General features: G+C 40.4%; 1 protein-coding gene across 7 annotated transcripts in view; it reads right to left on the bottom strand.

Moving 5' to 3' along the window:
* DYNC1I1 (dynein cytoplasmic 1 intermediate chain 1) overlaps window positions 1–24369 on the bottom strand; it is a 268510-nt gene that overhangs the window by 31143 nt on the left and 212998 nt on the right. For all 7 annotated transcript variants that reach the window (XM_075062359.1, XM_075062360.1, XM_075062357.1 and 4 more), the window contains 3 exons: window positions 23179–23323; window positions 6139–6279; window positions 494–619 (listed from right to left, as the gene is read on the bottom strand). In XM_075062359.1, the coding sequence (XP_074918460.1) occupies window positions 494–619; window positions 6139–6279; window positions 23179–23323 (412 nt within the window). The remainder of the gene's footprint in view (window positions 1–493; window positions 620–6138; window positions 6280–23178; window positions 23324–24369) is intronic.

The raw sequence follows: 24369 nt of genomic DNA, 5'->3' as shown, positions 1-24369 counted from the left end.
GCTTTCATGTCATGATGAGAAAAATCTGTATCAGTAGATAAAGTGGAGCAGGTCACAAAATATATGAGTTACTGCAATGCAAAGGTGAATCCTAGAGGCGAGTGTTTGGAATATTATTACATTATATTATATATCTTTTGTAATCTGTTATATTGTCATGTTTTATATTCTTTTCTCCCTAGTAAATGTAGCCAAAAACCAAACACCTGTTGACATTAAAACATAAATAGTGAGAATAAATCACGAGACATTTGAACAAGATTTCTTCTTCAGATCTGGGATTTAACAGCTACACTTAGCTGTATTTAATGGTACATTTCAAAGTTGTGTAGCACTCGAAAACAATGACACCATTAAAAACCATCTGGATCACCAAAGGGAAGTGTTCTTCTCATGCACATAAATGTATGATATTTTCTAACATTCAGTGGTATGACAAATATTGGACAAATATGACAAACAAACAAACAAATAAATAAAAAAGAAGAAGTACCTCTCCAACATCATAGATCCAGATGCGGCCTTCTGAATCTCCAACTGCTACCTCTTTCCCAGCCTGGGCCCAATGAACACGATTGAGGGCAGAAGCTCCTTCAATTGTCACACTGGCTGTTGGAACCTATTGCATCAATAATAATGATGTTAATGAAATCATGCTGTGAGTGAATCAAATATGCCAATTTAGAATGTTATTGTTTCAGTGGATGAATCACAAGTCCCTAAGAATTACATGAGGTAACATACATCCTTTGTGCAGGGGGAGGAAAAAAAAGATTAATTGTTTCTTCAGTCACATGCTCTATTGAGTTATGGGAGGTGGGAAGATTGAGACAGACTGTTTGAGAGGTGTAAGGGAGACTTTTTCACAGTAAATGGGCAGCGAGTGACACAAATATTTTTCTTCCTGGCTGGAGACATGCAAAACCACAGCAGCTTGTTTCTCAACATGCACTGACTTCTGATCAAGAAGTGAGTTAAGAATCAACTGAGTGTCAGGAATTCATAAGCTTAAACATAATATTAAAACGAGGTTTGAAAATTCACAGAAAGGTAGCAGCGTTTATGAAAACCGTATTTTACTGACCTACGTCAATGTTTTGGTTGTAGTTTTGTATTTCAGTGGCAAGGTAGGACAGAAACAGAAGAAAATCAGTTCAAAACAAGACAATTGTAGTTTCGATACTATTCTTTCCCTTTTTTTTAATTCTTCCTCCATGGAAGTCCCTTATGTGCTTCATGCATAAGGCTCTCCATTTTCAGTTTTTACCGATCTTTACCCGGTTTTTAGACCACTGATTATGTTACAAAAATCCAATACATTTCATTAGGTAGATGCATTTATGTTAATAAGTCTAAGTGTAAATGCAAGGCTATCTGTTAAAGTAAGGCAATGTAGTCGAAGATACACACGTGCATATGTGTATGTACTGTTAATGTGCAGTTCATGAAATAAACCACAGTGTTAAATGGCATGAGGTATCGGTGAGAGTAGGAAGCTGAGCCTTTGCAGACTGCCTGGGAGACTCCAGCTACAGTCAATAAACGTGTATAGTCACTCGTGCAGCAGAACAATTACTCTAAAGCTGGGCTATTCACCTAGCACCTCAAGATCTGGAAATTCACTCAGTCCCCTTTGTTACAGACTCTGACTAAAGGCTGCAGAACCAAACTAGTACCTCAGAACAACAGGGTTGGAGTGCTAAACCCTCATCTCTGTAAACTACTGCACTACAGTGCCCTTGAACCTCCCAAGAGAAGTTAGAATAGATCTGCTTACACAGTAATTCAGAAATAATGTTGGACAGCAATCAGAAAACACAAGATTACTACATCTACTTCCCTGCCTCGCCCTTCTCCCCCAATAAAGAAGTATTCAAATGCAAATAAACCACTGAGCTTCTCTCTTCATTGGTTCAGGCCTAGGTCCTATCAATGCTATATGACCAATGAAAGATGGCATTTCCTGTAACTCCTCATCTCATGTATGAGTTATTAGGCCAATTACCTGACATAAAGTAGCAATAAAAACTGTCATGTGATAATATGCTTTACCCTCCTCATCACTGAAGTCTCTGCAGTTCTCTTCACCTCTAAGGCTATGTTAATTTTATATAATTTATAGAAAAAATCCTGAACACTAGAGCAGTTACTTAATCTATTTCACCAGTTAGTTTTGTTTCTCAGAAAATAAGTAGATCAAAGATATACAAGTTCTTTCAAAGGAGTATGTTTCAGACACAGAATTTTAGCTATGCCTTTCACAATGCTGAAATACATACATGTGCTTTACCTCTGCTTTGGGTTCATATAGCATTATTCCTATGTTGCACAGAAAAATAAACAACGGGAATGCTGACCAATTCAGGGTCCTATAAATTAAAATCTTCTAATGGTTTAGTAAAAATCATTCCCACGCAACAAATTTATCTAACAGCATCAAAGCAATCATGCAATTGTTCTAAAATATTTGAATACTCCTCCTTTTTCCTTTTGTATAAAGAGATATATAGTTATTCTACATTATCTTAAAATAGATTTGGCTGCTTTGAATAATGATAGTTTAAATTACACACACCTATTTAACATTTCAAAGATGTGAATTTACCTTAGAACGGTTATATGACACCATTAGTTATGTTTTTAAAGTTATATTTTAAAATACTTTATAAATTATCTAAAGTTATAAACTGACACTTGTCAGATTATAACCATTTTGGCATATGAATTTAGCAGATAGTAAACTGAGAGATTAGTCACCAAAACCCCCCCCCAACAACTAATAATTCACCTTTTAATTTTTGTTGCTTATGTGGTGTTAAAAATTACTGTTTAGAGATATCTGTCCTATCTACTTCACAAAATAAATGCCATCTACATAGTTTCAGAGCCAGAGTATACAAGCCATGCAAAATAAAATACTGTTGAAAGCAACATAACAGAGCATCAAAGTGGAAAAATATCAATAATTCTTGAACAGTAATCAGTAGAGATGACTGGGCAATAACCTAGATGCTGATTCTACCTTTAAGCTAAGCAAGAAAAAATGTTGTGGACACACTACTGGGAAATCAGGATCTTCCATCCTAAATTTAACTGAAAATCTGACATACTGATACCTCTAAAAATATTATACAACTTGCAGGAGAGTAAGGAAGTGCGGGAGGGTGGGGTGTGTGTGTTAATGTAAAATAAATCAAATATGATAACTTTCATTGTTATTACAAAAACCAAACACGTTATCCACAAACCAGAATGCTACCGTGATTAGTTCTGCCCTCTTTTAAAGTTTGATTGTGAGAATAGTCAAAAGATTATGGCCATTTGGATCAAAAAGCATCTAGAGTCTGGGTTAGGCACTTTTAATAAATTAAAATGAAATGAATACATATAGAGAAGACGACTAGTAGAAATTGTATTATATTTCAAGAAATTGGAAGGTTTTTTGTAAGTTATCTAAAAAATGATATTTTCTCCATCAGTTTTCAAAATAACTAAACATTAATGCAGCCGATTTCCTAAAATAAAATAAACAAAAAACCTAATTATTAATAATAACAACCAACCTTTTATATAGCACTTTTCCTCAGTAGATCTCATTAAAAGCCATTAATATATTTGTTATTTTCCTCCATCTGTATTTGACATCTATTACTAGAAAGTTTTATATGTTTAAACATAGCTAAGGAGTCCCAAGAATTTCCCAGGTTAGTCATCTCATTTTTATTAAATGACTAATTAATAAAACTATGACACAGATTTTTCATTAGTAAACAGAATAATTCGTTCAGATCCTTTAATAATCAACTATAGATAATCATTATAACTTAATTTTAAGCTACTAGGCAAAGGGTCAAAGAAAATATTGATCACCTTCAGTTGTAATTTTTAAAAGAATTGTATATGGTTTTCTTTCTCTGACTATCTATCAGATCTGCTTTCCTTGCAAATCCAAACCTCCCATTGATTTAGTTTATGCTAGTTTATGATTTCTAAACATTTTCAAGTTATTCCATCACTGCTTATTAAAGAACTGGAATAGTAATTTTTTCTTCATAGATCCAAAATTCAGCTCTCATGCTGATGTAAATCTGTAATAATACCATTGACTTCAATAGAGATTCACACTTATGTGAGAGTTGATTTTGACCCTTATGAATGAATATTCTTTGTGAAATTGCTGGTGGCTGAGGGAGTGTACAGAATGCAAGACCAAACTCTGAATTCATTTTTGTGGATGCGCATTTGCCTTTTCTTACTCAAAATTTATCTGTAAGCCTGGTCATACAGGGCATGATCCAGCTCACTGACTTCAATGGGAGCGGAACCAGGCGGCTCATGGTAATTACTTGCGGTGCAATCTTGGTGCCACTGAAGGCAACAGCAAAGTCCGCATTGATTTCGGAGAGGTCAGGATTTTACCTGAGTTATTTTTTTCTTTTTGAAATGTTAACTGGTTTTTATGCTGTTAAAGTGGCATTAATGAGAACACCTGAAGGATATGTTCCTCCCCTCCCCAAAAGAAATTCTGAGGAAAGTCCTCCTGGACATCCTCCAGCTGTATGCTTTCTAATTAAAAAGGCTGCAGTACTTCCTGCTCAGAACACTTCAAAAGGCATGGCTGCTCCATGTGACAATACAGTTTTCAGCGTTTGTTCTTCTTACCTGTCCACACTTATTTACGGCAAGCAGCACTGATTTGGAGACCATAAACTGCACTTGTATTTTACTTTGGCTGAAATGTATATATTTCATGGTTACATGAAAGACATAGTCATAAATGAGCTAACTTTAAAGACATATTGTATGAAATGGGGAAAATATTGTCATTTGTTCTTGTTTGTTTTAGAAAATGAAAATAACTTGACCATTAAAATGTGACCTTATTTTTAGGCTGATTTTTTTGTTTGTTTTCTACTTTTGTACTATGCCATTGAAAATAAACAGTTTGTGCTTGGGTGATGGAAAAATATGAATCTTGCTGGTATAATCAAAACACACTGGTTATTTAGAACAGTGATGGTTCTTATAACAAAGATTCATCAAAGGAAAATTCAAATCAAGATTGTACTCATTCATTTAATACCTAGAAATATTTTTAAACATCTGAAGTCATATTTTCTGACTGAAATTATACCAGACACAAAAATAAAGAGGAACACAAAATCCATACTATCTATATTTAGGAAGGAGTCTGCTTGGTTTTTAAGTAGAATATTTGCTACTTCATCTTTGCAAAGAGTTCTCTTATCAGCCCTTTCTGTTTCAATGGGGTTGAAAGAAATGTAAGAGGTGGTAGGTAACACATGGGCATCATTAAGTTCCTAGCAGGTTGGAGGTACTGTTGCGGGGCTGTCAAGCTGTGACAATTTGCCGGAGATGTTGGGGGAAAAACAATTAAGAAGGTGAGTTAATGTTCCACAAAAATAGACTGAAGACATAACAGAAACCAAATATAACAATCATTAATAATAAATAAAGAAACAATAATAATGAAGTAAAAACAATGTTTCATCCTAAAAGAGTGAGCGATTTATAAAGCTGCCTTAAAATCGATCCCAAACGAGGAAGTTCACACTCCACCTGAGTGAGACTTGGCAGGTCTGTGGTGTCGGTACAGGACTGTCAAGCTGTGACAATCTGAAGGAGAGGAGACAGCGGGATTTTAAATGTCTCACTGAAACCGTTTACCAAAAGGGAAAAAAAAATTACAAAATGGGAGAGATTGTTAAAATCTGCCTTGAAATAAATCCAAAGACAGGGAGTATCCTTCCCAAATAGGCGAAACATTACCTATTTGCTGCTCTATGCTTGATTTTTTGAATGGGGATTGCACTATTTCCCTTCTTCCGTAAATTTAACTTGCATGAAACATACAAGGAGCCTTGAACCATACCGGGGGCGGAGAGTCAATATTTCTTAAACGTACAGGAAGGGGGAGATCAGTGTCTCCTGAAACATACCAGGCGGGCAGGCCAATGATGGTTGAAACATACAGGGAGTGGGGGAGTTCAGTGTCCCTTGGAGGGCACAAGACGGAGAGGGTTTGGTAGCAGCAGGCAGAGAGGCAGGGATCTCTCTCCTCCTCTCCCCGCACCGGCCCGCGCAGGGTTAAGGGCTCCCCCCGCCACCCCGCCTCACCTCGGTGTCATTATTCAGGTTCCACAGATCCAAGCGCCCCATCCCGTCCACGCAGGCAAAGAGCGCGGGATGCACGGGTGACCACATGACATCGTAGACATAGTCTGCATTGTCTTCAAAGGAGTAGAGCGGCTTGTTGTGCTGTAAAGCAGAGAGAAGCATGAAGACTTCGTGGCGCTAGTGCTGCCTCGGGCTGTCTGGCGAGTCTAATTAAAAACTTTGCACATTTACCAAGTGTCATAAAACTTCCCCAGATGAAAGGTCCCTGCAGAAGGTGGGACTGGAGCTTTAATGGGGCAACAACTCTCCAGTGGCATAAATAAAATACAGTGGGGCGGGATGGGGGGTGGCAAAGGGGTGATTGGGTGGGCAGCTGCTGAGCAGCCTCCAATATACCTCGAGACATTACACACAGGTACCAGCGCTGCTGCCCCGTAGCTCCCGGGCCTATTTTGGGCGGGGGGGGGGTGTTTCTGGGCGGGGGAGCGCTTTGCACGTTGCTCACACAAATAAATCAGCTCTGTGGGCTGACCTGATAGGGATCACGAGATTCCCTGCGAGCAGCCACCCATGGGGGCTCCTTGCACGGAAGGCAACGACTGCCACCTAGCGGCGCTTGTACTATTGCAGCGGCCAATTAGCAGCCTTTGCTATGTCCCAAACAAGGGGTATTGCTAAGGGGAGAGACCGACTGCCCGGTGACGCTATATCAAAGAGTTGCCTCGCTGAATTCTTTGTCTGCTGCTTCATGGGGTCATTTCGACTGCTTATATTGCTCTCACTCTGTCAGTGCCTCCTCTTCTTTCCCAGGTGATTCAGATTATTCCAGCGATAGCAGCTGGATAGTCCCAAACTGGTTAGAATTCAATTTTAAAATGGGGGGACGGCGAGGCAGGGAGACTATAGTTGCTACATAAATCAAGTGGTACAGATCTTATTTTAAGCGAACATTGTCATTTCAAAACACCTTAGAAGTCAGAGGCAAGTTTGAAGTACACCAGAAATAAAATGTAATTGGACATAATGAATTATTCATCACATCTGGCTTCTCTTATTCTAATTTTTGCATAATGCCTTCACTAATCCCTGATCAATTAATGTAAAATGAAATTTAAATGATAATGAAAACTCCAGAGATAAGAGAAATTAAGTATTCTCATAGCCTGTGACAGAAATCTAAACAATGGGATTTTTTAAAAAAAGCGTCTTCCTCATCCACTCAGCTGTCTGTAACAGCTCTTTGGGTTTGGTTTAATGCCTTTATAAGCCGGGTATGATAGAGATCTGAAGGAAGGGAACATAAGAATTCAAAGTTATGATTATACCCTACACTTGTAAAGGGACATTAGTGACAGGTAAAGTATTACACAGAAGACCCTCAGAGAGACAGGGTGGGTGAGGTAGTATCTTTTATTGGACCAACTTCTCTGTTGGTGAGAAAGAAAAGCTTTGAACCTTACACAGAGCTCTTCTTCAGGCTTGAAAGCTTGTCTCTCACCAACAGACGTTGGTCCAATAAAATATATTACCTCACCCACCTTGACTCTCTGATATCCTGGGACCCATTGGGCTACAACAACACTACATACAGAAGACGTTTGTTAGCCTATTTTTATACTGGTTTTACATATTTGGGGTTTCTGAAGAAGGTCATTGCAGAATACACCCTGTCCTGATGATAAAACAAGGGAAAGAAAACATAAGTTAATGCTGGGAACACATGAAATAGCTCATGCAGTTGTAATTATTTGCTAATAAGCTACTGATAATGCTAACTGATTTGCATATAAAAACTGCAATTTAAGGGCCTGATCCAAAGCCAACAGGACTCCCATTTACTGCAGTTGGCTTTGGATCAGGGTCTAGAAGAATACTTCAAAATTAAAAATAATATTTTTAATGAACAGTTTCTCACCTGCATTATTGATATCACCAGTATTTCTAAAAGTGAAGGAACTGAATTTTTATTTATTATGCTGTTTCTTTTTGCATTTTATTAATTTTTGTCAATAAAAACAGAGTGCTCAGCTTCAACTCTACTTCATTTGTTTCATTTTCTATCATCCTCCATTACACATCGCTGCCATGTTTAGGTTTTATATATATGTGTGTGTATGTATATAGTCCTCCACAGTGTCTGTGAGCATACACACAAAACACGCACACACACACTGCCAAGGAATGTATGTGTTTTCATTGCAATATAAAAAGAATGAATGAAAACATTTCTATCCACCATAGGTTTTATAACAGTATATTTGCAGCTTTAATTAAATGACAGTGTCTTTTTAAAACACAAAGGCATTGGACACTACTTATAGGCCTCCTTTAACACTGTTTGTGTCAATGGAAGTTTAGCCACTGACTTCCAGTGGCAGCAGGATCAAGTGTTCATATTTGGCCTTATATTTTTGTTATTTCATAAATGTAACAAATATTTTGTTTTATTTGTAAGTTGGAGTGCAAGAGGAGGAGTTACTTCAGTTTGATGTGCACTTTTTCTAAAAAGGTTAAATATTGTTTTCTGGAGTCTTAGTGTTGCAAAAACAAACAAACAAAAATAGCAAGAGAAAATTCTTCCCCAAATAAGGAAAAGCACATGAATATCCCATTGAAGTGTAAATGGGACGACATGTGTGCTTAAAATTAAGCACATGTGTGTTTGCAGAACTGGGGCTAAGTGATGATCAGGGTTTTGAGGAGACAGAAGTATTATAAAAGATACTTGGGAGCTAATATGTTCAGCTGAAAGCCTACAAATAGAATTCAGAGCAGGTCACGCAACTCCACAATGCCTACAAAACACATACACAGAGCATGCAGTATTTTATATTTTCATTGTAAATTGTGCTGGTTTCAAAGATTTCAGACATACAAACTTGCTGGAGAAAACTTATCAGTAGTACAAAATTGTGTGTTTAAAGGAAACAAAGTCTGCCCAATTGCTTATAGGAAAATATTTTTCTCATGCACAGAAAATACACTACAAATACAGTGCTACAGACCATAAATGTCACAAAATGGCATGTGATTAAGAGGCACAAAATTTATCCATAGTATATTGCAATCAACATTTCATTTTTGAAGAAATGCTGAAATTACATTTATTCTTATTTTATTCTGTCATTCAGTTTTTACAGCCTTTTAGCTCCAGCAATATATTTATCAAATAATGACCAGCATGATCCAGAGGATAAGGTACTGAAAAGAGTGTCAGGAGACCTTGGTTCTATTCTTGACTCTGTCTTTCTTTGACTACTGAGTGACCTCTGGCAAGTCACTTCACCCTATATGGCTCAGTTTTTCCAACTGTAAAGTGGGATTAATGATACCTACCTTCCTTTGTATAGTGCTTTGAGATTGATGGATGAAAAGCACTGTCTAAGTGCTAAGCATTATCATTACCATGATAGTGAAGATCTGAATATGCAAAACTGAAGTCAGGGATAAAATCTGGACAGCCTGAATAATGTGCATTTAAGAAGCACCCAAACCATTTAGAAAATGAGACTCATATTAATGAATGTGAATGCGGATTTGCATGGGACAAGGAGATAAGCAATTCCACCCTCGCAAATAGTCGGGGTAGTCCTGGTTAGCCAGTCACTAGCTTATTATTGGAAAATATGTTATGGGAATGTAGGTCTGTGAACTGCATCCCTTCGTTTGAGAAGACATAAATACTGGGCAACCTTTCTACACAAGCCAGCGTAAGGCCCGTGTTTAACTTAACACACTGTGAGTAGTTCTATTGACTTCAATGGGACGACTCATAGTGCACAAGTGCAGGCCTGGGGCCTTAGACTTTACTGTAAACCCACTGACAAAGGGCCCATGTAAAGTTCACTGTAACACCATTTTAAATTGCTTGAACTTCTGACTTACAAGCTGTATACCTACCATATGGCAAATGTTATGAAACAACTGCAACTGAAACTTGATGAGCTTGCATGCTTAAGTTTCAGCCCCCATTATCATTTTTACACACAGGCCAAATAGATGAAAGCAATATCTTGAGCCAAATCCACTTATTTTTGAAAAAGGCAATTTTGGGTGAAATTCTGACTCTGCTGCAGTGAATGGGAGTTTTGCCATTGATTTCCAGAGGACCAGGATTTCAGCATACCTTTGCTATATCGGCAGATTGTTTCTAGCTGGCCAATTGTACTTGGGCCATGTTTCTTCAAAACTGCTGAATTCATCAGCTAAGCTTTAGTGGTGGAGAGGGTCAATCTTTTATTTTTAAAAGCATCCTTTTATTAAGTCGGCACCTTTCCATATGCTACTACACTATGCATTTTAACCACTGATATCTTTTAAAAGACTGCTATTTTTCTCAAGCAGTTTTTTCTTGCAGCTCTTACCTATATGTAAATACTCATTACAATATTATATCAAATGATAAATATGAATCTCATTATTCAAAAAGCTCAAAATGTATTATTCTTATCTTGTTACTACAGAAATCAGCACTTAGCTCCACCGATCATACCTGTTTCATTCTGCACCACGGAATGTGCCTTAACTGCATCGCAGGCTGATTTGCAATTTATTCAGCTCATAATCTTGTCTGCAGAAATATTTTTGTTCTTTCAGAGAAAGGCCCTGAGACATAGTGGCAGCTATTGGCTAGAGTTGGCTTTATCTGGCTGACATTAGGAAGAATATGGCTTAGTGCATTTCTTGTTTAGCAGAGAATCCCTCCCCATCTCCCTCCCACAGAGGACCCTCTCACAGTGGAACCAGTGTGCTCGCTGCAGGGGGGGAGGGGAAGAGTAGGATTTGAGGAAGTATGGAGAGGAGCATTTCCTGGATACTGTTACATGGGGCAGGGTGCTCGGGGGGTTGAGCCACAGGGCCCAGCACTCTGAGGAACTTGTCTTCTGACTCCCCCAATGTGGGGGCACCAAAGATTACTCTGGCTGCCTCAGCAAAACCACCAAATTCTGTTCGGACTATCTGAAGGACAATTAAGAACATCTAACCTGGCATCCTATTCTCATACCAACATTTAGGGAGATAACTTCCACCTTAGATCACCTGCTGGTAGAAAGGATGCAGGAATGGAGACTGAGGCCCAATGAGATACTCACAGAAAAGCCAGAGGACTGTGTAAAACACCTCACTGGCAGCTAGACAGGAGCGGAATCAGAGTTTTTCAATTAGATCTTGAGCCAATGGCACTGAACTCTTTCAGTGGATCAAGCCCCAAGTTGTTAAGGAAAGACTATAGCCTGGGCTGGCTCGTTGCAATGATCCCAGTAACCTGTGCACTCTAAACCCCAAGAATAAAGCCTTGAGGAGGAATATTTTGCTTAGTGAAATATGTTGCTGTTGCTGTTTAATTAGGTGGCTCACTCACTCCCCCATCTTACTTAGAAACACAGATTGTCTTGGATTTCCTACCCCCACCATTCTGTCCCCCTTTTCTCTGCCTCCTCTTCTCCCTTTGCCAACAAATAAACTACTAGGCCTCCTGGTAAGCCTCTCCCCTTCCTTGGTGATGGTTATGGCTATGTTCCTCCACTGCTGCAACCATTGCCTGAGGCATTGCCTGAGCACCACCTCACTCCTCTTCCTGCTCTGAGCTGTGGATGATAGGCAATGGGGACTGAGTGGGGAAAAGAGACAGGGATGCAGGATCGCATGAATATAGTTACAAGGGATCATGACCATAGTTATTACAACACCATGGTTCCCACTGGAAAGAGGAAGGATCATTTAGTGATCAAGCCCCTCAAAGCTCAGGTGTTTCTTTTTTAAAAATAGAAAATACAATTTCATCACAGGTTGGCTAGTCTGGTATCACACTTGTGCTTGGGGAAGTATTATGCCTTCTCAGCAGCCCTGTTGTTTTATTCGCAACATACCACTTGCTAGGATCTGCACTCTGGAGGGTGGGGAATATTGACGAATCTCTAATGTGGCCAAACAGCGGTTTACACTGAGCCATCAGGATTAGTCTTTGTGGCTGGTAGGATCAGGAGATCTGCAGAGTTTTCCTGGGTCAGCAACCGCAGACTCTGAGCTTAATTATTACTGAAGAGAACCCCATCTTGTAAGATTCTGAACACATTTCCTTTCCCTCTAATAACAAAATATTTCAAAGAGCACAACGGGGGTTGCTGTAGTAGATAGAGGGAAAATTTTGTTGATTAGCTGCATTACAATTTTTTTATATTTTTTGTATATAGTCTTAATTATTCTGAAATACTTCATAGTTGCAGCCTGATTTTGCACCACTGTTGTCAATGGGAATTTTGCTGTTGACTTCAATGGGATTGGGATTTAATTCTGTGTCAGTTGATGAACCACTAATGCTAATTTCCGCTCTTGGTATGTGCATCAAGCTTCCATTGATTACAATAGCATTTACACAAGTGCGTTCTCAGCCAGAATTTGGCCCTTTCAGTTTTTGTCAAACCAACCCCACCTCTCAGAAAATTTCTATTTTATTTTCTAACATGGAGATTTGTTCACAAGATGTTTCATAAGCAAGAAGAAACAGGGTTTGGAATGTGCCTGCCTGCTGAAGCATATTTTCCTGTCACTATTTAAAATACAGTTATACCGAAAACCAAAATCATGAGAAACACTTAATATGAAAAATTCAAGGCTGACTTGAAACCACCTGACTTCACTTTGGTTTTGCTTCTTAACATTACCTAGAAAATACCATAATCTTCTTTTCGTATGGCTGGATGAGAGCCAGACCTCTGGCTCCAGAGGTAAAGGGCAAAAACTAAAAATCCTGTCTGAACAGGCAGCTCCACCCTCTTCCCCAAGTCAGTTTGGCTTTTTGACAAAAAGCGAGCTGTGAAGCAAAAGCATTCATTGCTTTAGTCTTGGACAAAACTCAAATTCCTGAACTCACATGGCAAACAGAACATTTCCATGAAATCCAGCATGATAACATTATCACCCTTTGTTTTAATCTATAATCTGATTCAATGAGCATATGCAATGATTAGCAATTTTAATTACTTCTGTTAAAGAGATGAAGTCTTAAATAGAAATATACTTCTTAGGGGCAGATTAAGGAGGATTCTTAGCGCCACTGGATCTCAACTGGCAATCTAGGGGATGTGATGTAGCTGTCCATCCATGAAAAAATAAGGTCAAATTTGCCACTGGGTCAAGTGGACACAACTCCACTGTAATGTGTGGGAGACTGGAGGATAGTCAAGGAGTCCATTCAGAGAGAGAATGAGGACAACGTTTTTTTGGGGTACAGGAAAAGCCTTAGTGTAGACACAAGAACAAAAGTACTCTTGCCAGTATAAACTGTCTCTCCACTAGAAGGTTTTGCTGGTATAACTATACTGGTATAGCTATTCTGGCAACTTTAGAGACCAGGCCTAAGTGACCTGAATCCACTGAAACTTTGATGCTCCCCACAAAATGTTGCTTCCTTTTGTCTTGCACATACTTCTTCCAGGGGACAAAGGTGTCTTTATAACCAGGGGCGGCTCTAGGTATTTTGCCACCCCAAGCACGGCAGGCAGGCTGCCTTCAGTGGCTTGCTTGCGGGAGGTCCCCGGTCCCACGGATTCGGCGAGACCAGTGGACCCTCTGCAGGCATGCCGCCGAAGGCAGCCTGCCTGCTGCCCTCGTGGCAACCGGCAGAGCTCCCCCCATGGCTTGCCGCCCCAGGCACGCGCTTGGCGTGCTGGTGCCTGGAGCTGCTCCTGTTTATAACACCTCTGCATTTCCTCAGTCCATGGACCTGTCAGGGGATGAATGGTTCCAGGCGCAAGTTAGAGCACTCCCTGAGCTATAACCTACAGCTGCCTTCGATCGCCCTCAAGAACCATACTGGTAGTCATGGCTTGCTGACACACAATGTGCTCCAGCTACACCTCCTTCCCCAGCACAACTCCTTGTGCTGAGGGCTAATAAATAGAGGCAGTATAGAGCCCACTATGCTATCTTTTCACATCCCAGGAATTTCCCTGTGAAAGAGGAATCCTCAGCAGGTCACCTAGGCCATTTTCAAGGAATCTTTGCAACACTTGAGCTTTGCAAAACAACCTATTGGGGCTGAAGATGATGTTTATTGACCCTAATGGATCAATGCATGAGTGAAGATTTCAGGATTAGTCCCTAAGGATGTGAGTTAGTGCCAGTAATAGCATAAGTAATCAGATGGGTTTCTCACACAGCTCTACCAATACAACTTTGTCTGGACCTCCAGGACCCCCGCTGAATTAACTGCTTTTCCTGTTTTAAATTAAAGATCTGTCCAGGGCACCTCTAGAACAGAAATTACAAACTGTTGTGGTTTTGTGATGTGGGCAAATGTCCTCTAAGGATAGGAGAAGCTCTCCCAATTCAGTTTCAGTGTTCCTACCTAATGCCATGGAGGCCTGAACCAGAGTTTCCAAAGCTGGAAGGCTGGTGTGCTTAGCTGCTGTGTGAGTTCCAGTAGCTCCATGAAAAAGCATGAAAGCAATAGCTTTGGTGGGAAGGCGCATGCAGGGAAAGTGAGATGTTAATTATTAAAGCAGACTATTCAGTTCCAGACAATTTATGATCTAGGAAATTTTAGAAATTAAAATAAAAAAGGACAAAATTGATGCAGTGGAGTAAGTTCTACATACTGCACCATTAGTACCAACCTGTATTCTGTTTGTCTGAAAAAAGGAGTCTTTTTGCTTAATAGAATGTCAAGTACAATTGTTTTCATAGATTCATGGATTATATGGCTAGAAAGGACCATTGCAATCATCCAGTCTGACCTTCTGCGGAACACAGGCCATAGGACTTCCTGAATTAACACCTGTTTGAACTAGAGCGTATCCTTTAGAAAAACATCAAATCTTGATTTTAAAATCCCCAGTGGTGGAGGAACCACCACCTCCCTTGATACGGGGTTTTGTTAAGTTTATTGTACTTTTATCACAAATGCTATTTACTTTTTTCTGTACTTATATCAGTAAATGTGAGTTAGTCGATAAGAAAGCTAAGGAGCTGACACTGACTTCAGTTAGTTTAACTGGTATTATACTAGATCAAATCAATGTCAGCTAATCTGATTTCTAGATCCTTGTCCAATAATCACCTGATTATTTAGAAAAGGAAAAATTAAAACTATTAAAAATGTGTGTACTAGTAAACTTAAAAAATATGGATATTTCATAAATAAATTGTTTCCTTATTGACTAACTCACATAATAATTCAGTTTTTCTGCTTCATTCTGCTACAGCAGTTTCCATCTGAGCACACTTGTTATACTGCACTGGTTGTATTGTCATCTTTTTTTTTTATTATTACTGTTATTCAGATTCATTCTTGGCAGGAGATAGGCAGCAGCAGCAATGTAAGCTTTTCCACATTGTCCTGTTGATGTGCTTCCAGGAGAGGACCACCTCTCGGTATGAGACAGCTGTTCAGTCTCCAGGCCAAATTCAAAACTGATGTAAGTGTTGATTTGAGTTACAGGCTGGGAAGATGGTGTGAAAGTACAGGTTGGTGTCATTTGCACCAAGACGTGGAAGGAGGGGTCATATCAGGAAAAACAACCAAAGGGAGGCTGTAGGAAGTTGCAAGAAAGTAAATCGCCTTTTGGTTGCTTTGCTATTCCCCTGATAGCCACTTACAAAGTGTAAACTGCACCAACACCTGGCTACCAAGACTCCTGCCTGAAGCAAAAATATCCCATCTCAGCAGTTTTCCTCCTCAACTGCCATGTGCCTCCTCTAATCCCTCACCAGCTGCCACTGTCTTCCAGTAACTGCCCAGACCTTGCTGTGCATCTGATCCACAGTCCATTGTGCAGTTTTTGCATGTAGAGCCTGAACTGAAACGTATAAGTCTGTTCCACTGTTTAAAATTAAGCATACCAGCCTAACACAATAGACTGTGGATTGGAGCAGCGCAGGAAAACAAGGGACGAGGCAAGCAAAGGGAATTGGAAAGAAGAGATAATACAAGGAATGAAGGGGGACTGGAAAGAAAGGGCTGCAAATGGTGCAAAAGAAGGAAGACAAAACTGAATAGGGAAACAAAAGGAAGGAGTAAATGACTAGAGGGACAACTTCTGGCCAGCTCCACCATTTCCTGCCAGCAGTGTGGGAGCGATCCTGATGGCCAGTCAACTCCACATCTTCTCTCGGTCTAATTATCATAGAATCACAGAATATCAGGGTTGGAAGGGATCTCAGGAGATCATCTAGTCCAACCCCCTGCTCACAGCAGGACCAATGCCCAACTAAATCAAAACTCTGATCAAAACTTGTCCAGGATATGAACCCGGGCCCCCTCTCACACAAAGCGAGAATCATACCCCTATCAGCATTTGCCGTTCTGATTAAACATAAGGCAAAGGCAGGGACAAAGTATGGATTAGGAGAGTGCTCTAACACATACAACCTCTCTTCTACTCAACTACCCCTTCTGGTCATGTGTTAGACAAAGACACAAGGGGAGAACAGTGTACCAACCATAAGCAGCTTCCCCATGCTTCTAGCAGAGTTGAACGGTAAAAACTGGGCGAGATGGGTGACACTGGAAAGGGAAGTCAAAATCCAGATCTCCTTCCAGCCTGTACAATCTCCCTCCAGCAGCAAGCACAGAAAATTTCCTCCAGTCTGCAGCTAAAGTCTCCTTATGGCAGAATAATGCGCTGTATTGATACGCCCCAAGAAATCCAGTCCTGCTTTCTTCTCATGATATAACCCCCACTCTGCACCGCATTTACAGTCAGAATACTAATGATACTTATATTGCATTACTTATTAACACAGCATTTATGAATTATCTAATCAACAGGAGCATTAATTAATTAATTAACCAACTATACTTAGCCTTTCCAAAGCACTTTATATCTTCAGGGTACTCCCAGACAATATCTAATTAAGGACAAGGCTCAGCAGAGCTTTTCCCACTGGCACTTCCCTTTTCATAGACTCATAGACTCATAGGTCAGAAGGGACCAATATGATCATCTAGTCTGACCTCCTGCACAAGGCAGGCCACAAAACCCTACCCATACACATTTATAACAACCCCATGACTGAGTTATTGAAGATCGTCAAAATGAGGGATCTTGAGACCTCAAGCCTGCAGGGGAATCACCAGCAAGCGACCTCATGCCCCCCACGCTGCATGATGGAATGCGAAAACTCCAGGGCTATGCAATTCGCCCTTGGAGGAAAAATTCCTTCCCGACCTCCAAAATATGGCGATCTAGCTAACCCTGAGCATGTGGGCAAGGACTCCACCAGCCAGCACCATAGAAAGAATTCTCTGCTAGTAATCTTCCCTCCCATCAACTCCTCAGACACGAGCAGAACTTCTCTGCCGATAATCCATAAATCAATTGCCCAAATTAACTATCCCATCATAAATCCCTCCATATATATCAGCTTAATCTTTAGCCCGTAAGTCTTTTTGCCCCCACTATTCATGCGGTAAGGCCGTTCCAGAATCATCCCTAATGGTTGAGAAACCTTCCGTCTAATTTCAAGTCATAAGACTTCCTAATATCCAGTTTGTCCATTCGTCCTTGTCCTCTTAGTACTAACTTAATATTCTCTCCCTCCCTAACGTTAATCCCCTGTAATTATTTATAGAGCAAGTCTGGCCAGTGCTGAACTAATGCCAAGCTCTTGGTCTCTGATTCCCGGTCCTAGGCTGAACCATGTTCCAGTTGAATTCATCCTTCTGAACAACCCAAACGCAAATTCATGGGTCTCACCAGGCCGTCGTATTTAACGCACTAACACTCTTCTCCTCTATGCTGGAAATGACCCTTCGCCGCTGCATCCTACCACACCCCGCATTTGCTTTTAACATGCCATATCATGGCGGCTTAAGTGCACCTGCTTATCACCAATACCAAGGTCGCTTCTCTCCTCCCGTCTGTTCCAACTGATGCGTTTCCCCCACGTATATCTAATTCTTATATTAATCTAGTGCAACCCGTGCTACTCGCCTTGCACTTTTCGTGCTATTTCATATTTCATCCAGTATTACTATTACTACCAGTGTACAGACGTGGTCCAGATCTTCGCTCGATATAGCTCACGGTCCTTCTCCGGTGGTTAGCGCTATATCCTCCCGCCCAGCGTCGTGTCATCAGCTAAACTTTATTACACCCATTTTTTCCCGCTCTTTGCGCCAAGGTGCAGCTAGATAAATTAGGGTTAATATAACTGCTTAAATAAATGAAGTATTTGACTATTATAGTTTTAAACTCCTAAGATAAATAGGTTAAATCACCTAAATTAAATAGGTTGTTGGACTGTTCTGGGATCCACATGGATCTTACAGGTCGGCACTTCTTCGTGTAGTGTCAACTCGGCCAAACTTTCCATTCACTTCACAGGCATTCTCATGGGTTGACCACTTGATGTCAACGAGTCAGGAGAGTACAGTATTTTGCTATACTCCCCCCCAGTTCTGGCTTCTGTCATAGCCGTCCACCTTAAAAACACAATATTTCCTGGGCCTTACAGAAACATCTAAAGAATGTGATATAATTAACTGAGATAGAATCCTGATGTGTGATTACTTGAACCATTTATCACTGATACCCACAGATTCTTTTCTCAGCCAGCTGATGGATGTTCATCTCCACGTTATTTGGTCCTGAACTGCTTTCAGTGGATGGAAGAGTGTGTTAGACTGCTAGAACAGAATTAAGATAACTCTAAATAATAGGTTTGACCTATTTTATTTAACACAATAAATAGGTTAAGATAACCTAAATAAATAGCGTTTTGCTGTTCTGTGACTCCCAGGATCTTACAGGTCATGGCATTACTCTCGTGCGTCAATGGCAAACCTTCCATTCCCTTATCACCAGGCCATTCTCATGGTGACATCTGATGTATTACATTATTTATGCCCCCCCCCCCCAGTTCTGGTTCTGTCACTACCTTAACAAAAAAAATATTTCTCTGGGCACTTACAGAAACATTAAAAATGTGATATAATTACTGAATAATCTGATGTGTGATTACTTGAACATTTTATCACTGATACCCACAGATCTTCATTTCTCAGCCAGCTGAGGATGTCATTCTCAGTTATTTGTCTGAACTCTGCCTTTCAGTGGATGGAAGAGTGTGTTAACTGCTAGAACAGATTATAAAATGTCATGCCAGATTGTTTTAAGGGAACCGGTGATTTCAATCAACCTCGCACTACCAAAGTGCCTTTCCCATAAGCACCCCAGGATGCTGCACATCAATAGACAATAGAAACACATAGGTTTCATGTTTTGCTTTGCAAGTGGATAGTGACTCTGAAGCTTTAAAAATAAAGGAATTGAATTTCCGGACCAAGGAGAATAATATGCATGGGACTAAGAAGACAGCATCTGTATGAACGAACAAACTCTAAAGCCTTTGGATGCTGAAAAATAGTGATCTGACAAATAAGGAGCAGAGGGCAAAAGCAACATTGAGTAAACCGTCGTAAAGCATCATCAGCACTTAATTAAAATTAACCCACTGATTTATTAGTAGACAATCAAACTATTTGAAAGGATGAACCAAAGGCCACTGAAGTCAATAGATGCTTTTCCAATGACTTTTCAGTGGGTTTGGATCAGGCTTTTAATGGGAGCAGTGTGATAAAAAAAACCTTAAACCCTCGCTGCAGAATATTGTACTAACTGCAAACAAGAGAATTAACCAAATAATATGCAAACAAAATATTGCACTGGTCAAATGAGAAGGAAGTATAGACTGGCATTTCTGCACAGGTCTCGTGTCTCCGTCTGGCTGGATTCCTGAGCAGATTAAAGTTTTAAAAGGTAGCTGCTATAAAAAACTAGCTGTCTACCATGGGAGCCTTCTCCGGAACAGTGAAAAGGTTACCTATTACAGATATGAATTTAGTTCTTTGTTAAATTATTGTATTCATCAGGATTTGATTCAAACATTTTGGCATTGGATTTTTGTATGGGGATGTTGGACTGTGGACCACTATCAGCACTATTATTTTCTGTGTCCAAAACACTCTACAATTGTGCTATTGGATTTTAGACCAGTATTCTAGAATACTGTGGTTTTATTTGTAAAGTGTTATATAAGATAGCTACCTGACATAAAACGTCCTATGCATCCCTGGTGTAATTTCATTAAAGCCACTGATGAATCAGGCCCTTATGGACAAATTCAATACCCACTCTCCAGGCTGCCAAACATCATGCATCTCACATGATATCATGCATCTCACACGTATTTGGCACCCCACAGTGCAGCCTCGCTGAGACGTCACACTTTCAGTTGAGCTTCAGGAACTCTGTAGTTGTGGCTACCAGCCACTAGGGGCAACTGTAGCAACTGCCGAGCAGCTCTCTGGATGGTCTTTCCGGCTCGCTCCTGGCTGCTCCCTTTATTAGATCTCAGTGGGGAAGAGGAAGCTGGGAAGAGGAGGCAGCAGCAAAATCAAGCAGAAGTGTGTGGGGCAGAAAGTGAGGGTCCAACATGGAGTCCAGACTCCCTAGCCACCCTTCCCCAGCCTTAGTCACCCTAAACATCCTCAGACAGCATTTTTCACCTATCCCCCTATCCATCTCCCAGTTATCCCCCATCCCCTCAATCCAGAGACACTGGACACCCTCACTCAGGCTCCTATCCAATCATCAGTCACCCACACCCAGCTACGCCAGCACCATTCACCATCTATTCCCCCATCCAGCTCCTCCTAGTGATCCCCCATCCCCTCTACCCAGGAACCTGTAGACACCAGACATACCCACTGAGATTCCCATCCATTCACCAGCCCTACCAGCCACCTCCAGATACCAATTGCCCATATTTGCACCAAGCCCCCAGTTACCTCCCTCCAGACAGACACTCCAGGCAGTCCCACCAGCCATCAGATATCCCCACCCAGCTACCCCTTCAAACAGCTTCTATCCATTACCTAGCTACCCCCAGGCCTCCCTGGCACCCACCAATTCCCCAGACACATGCCAGAATGCTCATTACAGCTGCCAAGTTTTGAGCAGTTCCATATCCCATCCCCACTGCAAGTTGGGGCAGGGTCTATTGACTATAAAATGAAGGTTAGGGTTACATGCAAATTATTTACAATCATACAAATTAAGTTGTTAATTTCTGTAAGATGTCAGACATGGAGCAGTGCAACACGTGGTAGCTCTGATCACTGATGTTATTGAAAAGACTCCTGTTGTCTGCAATGGACATTTGATCAGGCCCTGAGATTATATATTTTAACAAACATATAATTAAGCCTTTGCATAAGGAGGATTCAAATAACTGCCAAGTATCAAGGTAGCTCCATTTCTGCTTAGAGCATAATGCTGTCACATGACCTGCCTCTAGCCAGTTTTGTAGTTACATTTACTATGCATCTGTACCATCATTTCCCACCCATCATGCCTTTGAGGAAAACATTCTGAGATGCTTCCTGATTGGGTCAGTTTCCAACACTGGACTCCTGTTGGGTGCAGCTCATGATGTGAGCCAAACAACATCCGCGATTCTTAAAGACATTGCCAAGATTAAAATCAGACATTTGAAAAACAAATCAATACCTATTGAATGATAATAACAAAATCTAGATGATTTCATCAGCAAGAATATTAACCTAATTTATACTTGTTTAGATTTTGTTTTTCATTCAGCTCCCACAATGAAGGTAGCCTGGTCTATTTAATTAACTTCATATTTTTTCCCTCACTTTTGTTATCCTATACCAAGACAATACTACTGAAGATGAGGTTTGCATCTGCTTAGTTTCACCAAACTGTATGGCAATTTTTGTTGCACAAAATAATCTCTCTGTGTGAGGTCTGTACGCAATACCTCCCTGGACATGTGCATGTACAGTGTGTATAGATTTTACAGCTGATAATAACTACATTAAATCTCCTCAGGCCTTCCTCTAGTCAGAAGGAAAAAAACTCTACTTCTGTGCCAACATCTTGATGCACTGTTTGCATATTATTAACCCTAAGAGTTTGGCCTGCATCCAGAGTACTGGGTTGGTCACATTGGAAACTGTAATACAAACCAACACAAACTGTAACCAAAGTCAAAAATATCAGTAGTACATTCTGATTCTGTTTGCAGAAGCACAATTCTTTAGTAAGTGCCAGAAAATGTCAATTCTTAACTTCTGTCAGAGAATTATATTTGTTAGAGATAGAAAGTATTATTCAAGTCATCTACTCCAGCACCAGTGATTTCCCTAATGCTATTCTGGTGACTAACACTAATTTATATTTTGTCAAGTACATTTAGATCTATGGCATATTATGCTAATTATTACACGATGGAATTTATTACAGGTGCACCTCCATTGGGCCAGGTTCACTGAACCAGATTCGCCGAACCTGGAACTGGGCCACTTACTTCTCTGCACCAACTTGGATGTTCCTGACCCCCATGGGGATTTGCTCAAGGGAGGGCAGATGGTGTTGTTGAAGATAGACTCCCTCTATTCTGCTGGGGTGGTGGTGGCTCTGCATCCCATCGGCAGAGGCTGGGAAGGAGATGGGGTGATCATCTTCTTAGACAATGCCACCACTTTTTGGACTGTGCTGGCCCTTATAAATCCTTAGTAAACAGGAGGTTAGGGTGGATTTTTGTAATCACAACATCAGGGGACGGTGTAAAGGTGTAGGCAAGGAGAAGCTGCCTATGTAGGATGGCATAAACCTTGGGGTTAATTTAGCTGAGACAGATATACTAGAGACGAATTTTAGCCACGGAGTCCTCATGCATTACCTTGGCTAAATTATCCCTTCATATGGGACAGATTCTTCACCCTCATTTAAAGCTTAAGATTCAAAGTATTTCTGAGAATGATATTTTCATGTAACACCTCCTCAAATTCATACCGTGCTTCTTTTGCAATATTTGGACAGGTAACTTGAGTAACAGGGAAAAGGAAAGTATATGAGAGGAAAATAACGATTAATTAATAATAGTGGATGCAACCGTCTGTTGGAATAGATTAGGCCTTGATTATAAGCTGCAAAAATGGGCAATATTTGCCTGTAAAAGTTATCTAAATGTACTAAGCAAGCCTACCCAGTCCCCTCCCAGATCTCTCACCTTTGTGGTCCACAACTTGACTGTCCAGTCAAATGATGATGTGACAAAGAGATGGGAAAAGTCGATTGGACCTACTGCCATGTGGCAATTGATCCCCGTGACAGGTCCTTGGTGGCCTTCAAAGATTTCACCAATTCCTGCTTTACTGCAGAAAGAAGATACACACACTAACATTTAGGGACTTTTGAATACTAGGCTTTTTTCTTTATCTTCATCTTCAAGTGCTTGTCTCACTGTTTCCCTAGTAAGCTACCATGCAATCTGTGAAATTCAGTATCTTTCAGTTTGGGCGTTGTCTCTAACGACGTGCTGCTGTGGGCACAATTCATGCACTGGGGTGGCCAGAACCCCACTTACTGAGACTTTCTCACTCTGCAGAAGAATACATCCATATGTGACACTTATATACAGTATCAACTATACTCCTGTGCTTTAGAATAATAATAATGAAGGAAGACTCAGAGAGCCAAATAAATCAGAGTGACCCACTATCATGGGAATTATCCATTAAAATTCAAAATGCATAAATAACAATGACACATCATTAGCAACTTCCTTTCTTTCTAAATATCTGAAATAACATTCTCATGGCACTTGGTCAGTTCACCAAGAAGCAAATCCTATTCATATGATTCAAACTATCCATATGATTAAGGCAAACAGGATTTGTCGCCAAGTCCTATGGGCTAGCTATTGGTTTGAAAGAAAAGATTTCCATTTCAGAGGAACATAGAACTGGAAGGGATCTCCTGGGTCATCATGTCCACTCCCCCACTCTTGGAGGCAACTCCATTATCTAATCCCATTCATAAACTTATCAAGCTCCATTTTTATTACATGAAATGCAGATCACATGAGGAAAGGCCAGAACAGCTATAAAGAAGGAAAATATGTAAATCGTCATTAGAGAGTGTACGTATAGCATTACTCACTCTGTTAACAATCAGCCTGAATCAACTCACCGCACTGCCCCACCACACAAAGAAAAGAGATTAATAACATCTCCCCTTCAGGCACATGGATACATACACCACAAAAGGAACAAACTCATTCAAAATATCATTGGCTCTAACATAGCCGCAAAGTCCAGGCAGTCTTATCCTTTCTCAGTAGCACCAGAGTAATGCAGTGCAGCCAGAGGGCAGGGCCAAGAACTGTATTAGAAGGAACCTTTTCAGGCTGTCTCCTCAA

This window comes from Chelonoidis abingdonii, chromosome 2, assembly GCF_003597395.2.
Source record: "Chelonoidis abingdonii isolate Lonesome George chromosome 2, CheloAbing_2.0, whole genome shotgun sequence".
NCBI classification, from domain to species: domain Eukaryota; kingdom Metazoa; phylum Chordata; order Testudines; family Testudinidae; genus Chelonoidis; species Chelonoidis abingdonii.
The sequence above is the reverse complement of the archived record's forward strand: the minus strand, read 5'-3'. Positions and strand labels throughout refer to the sequence as shown.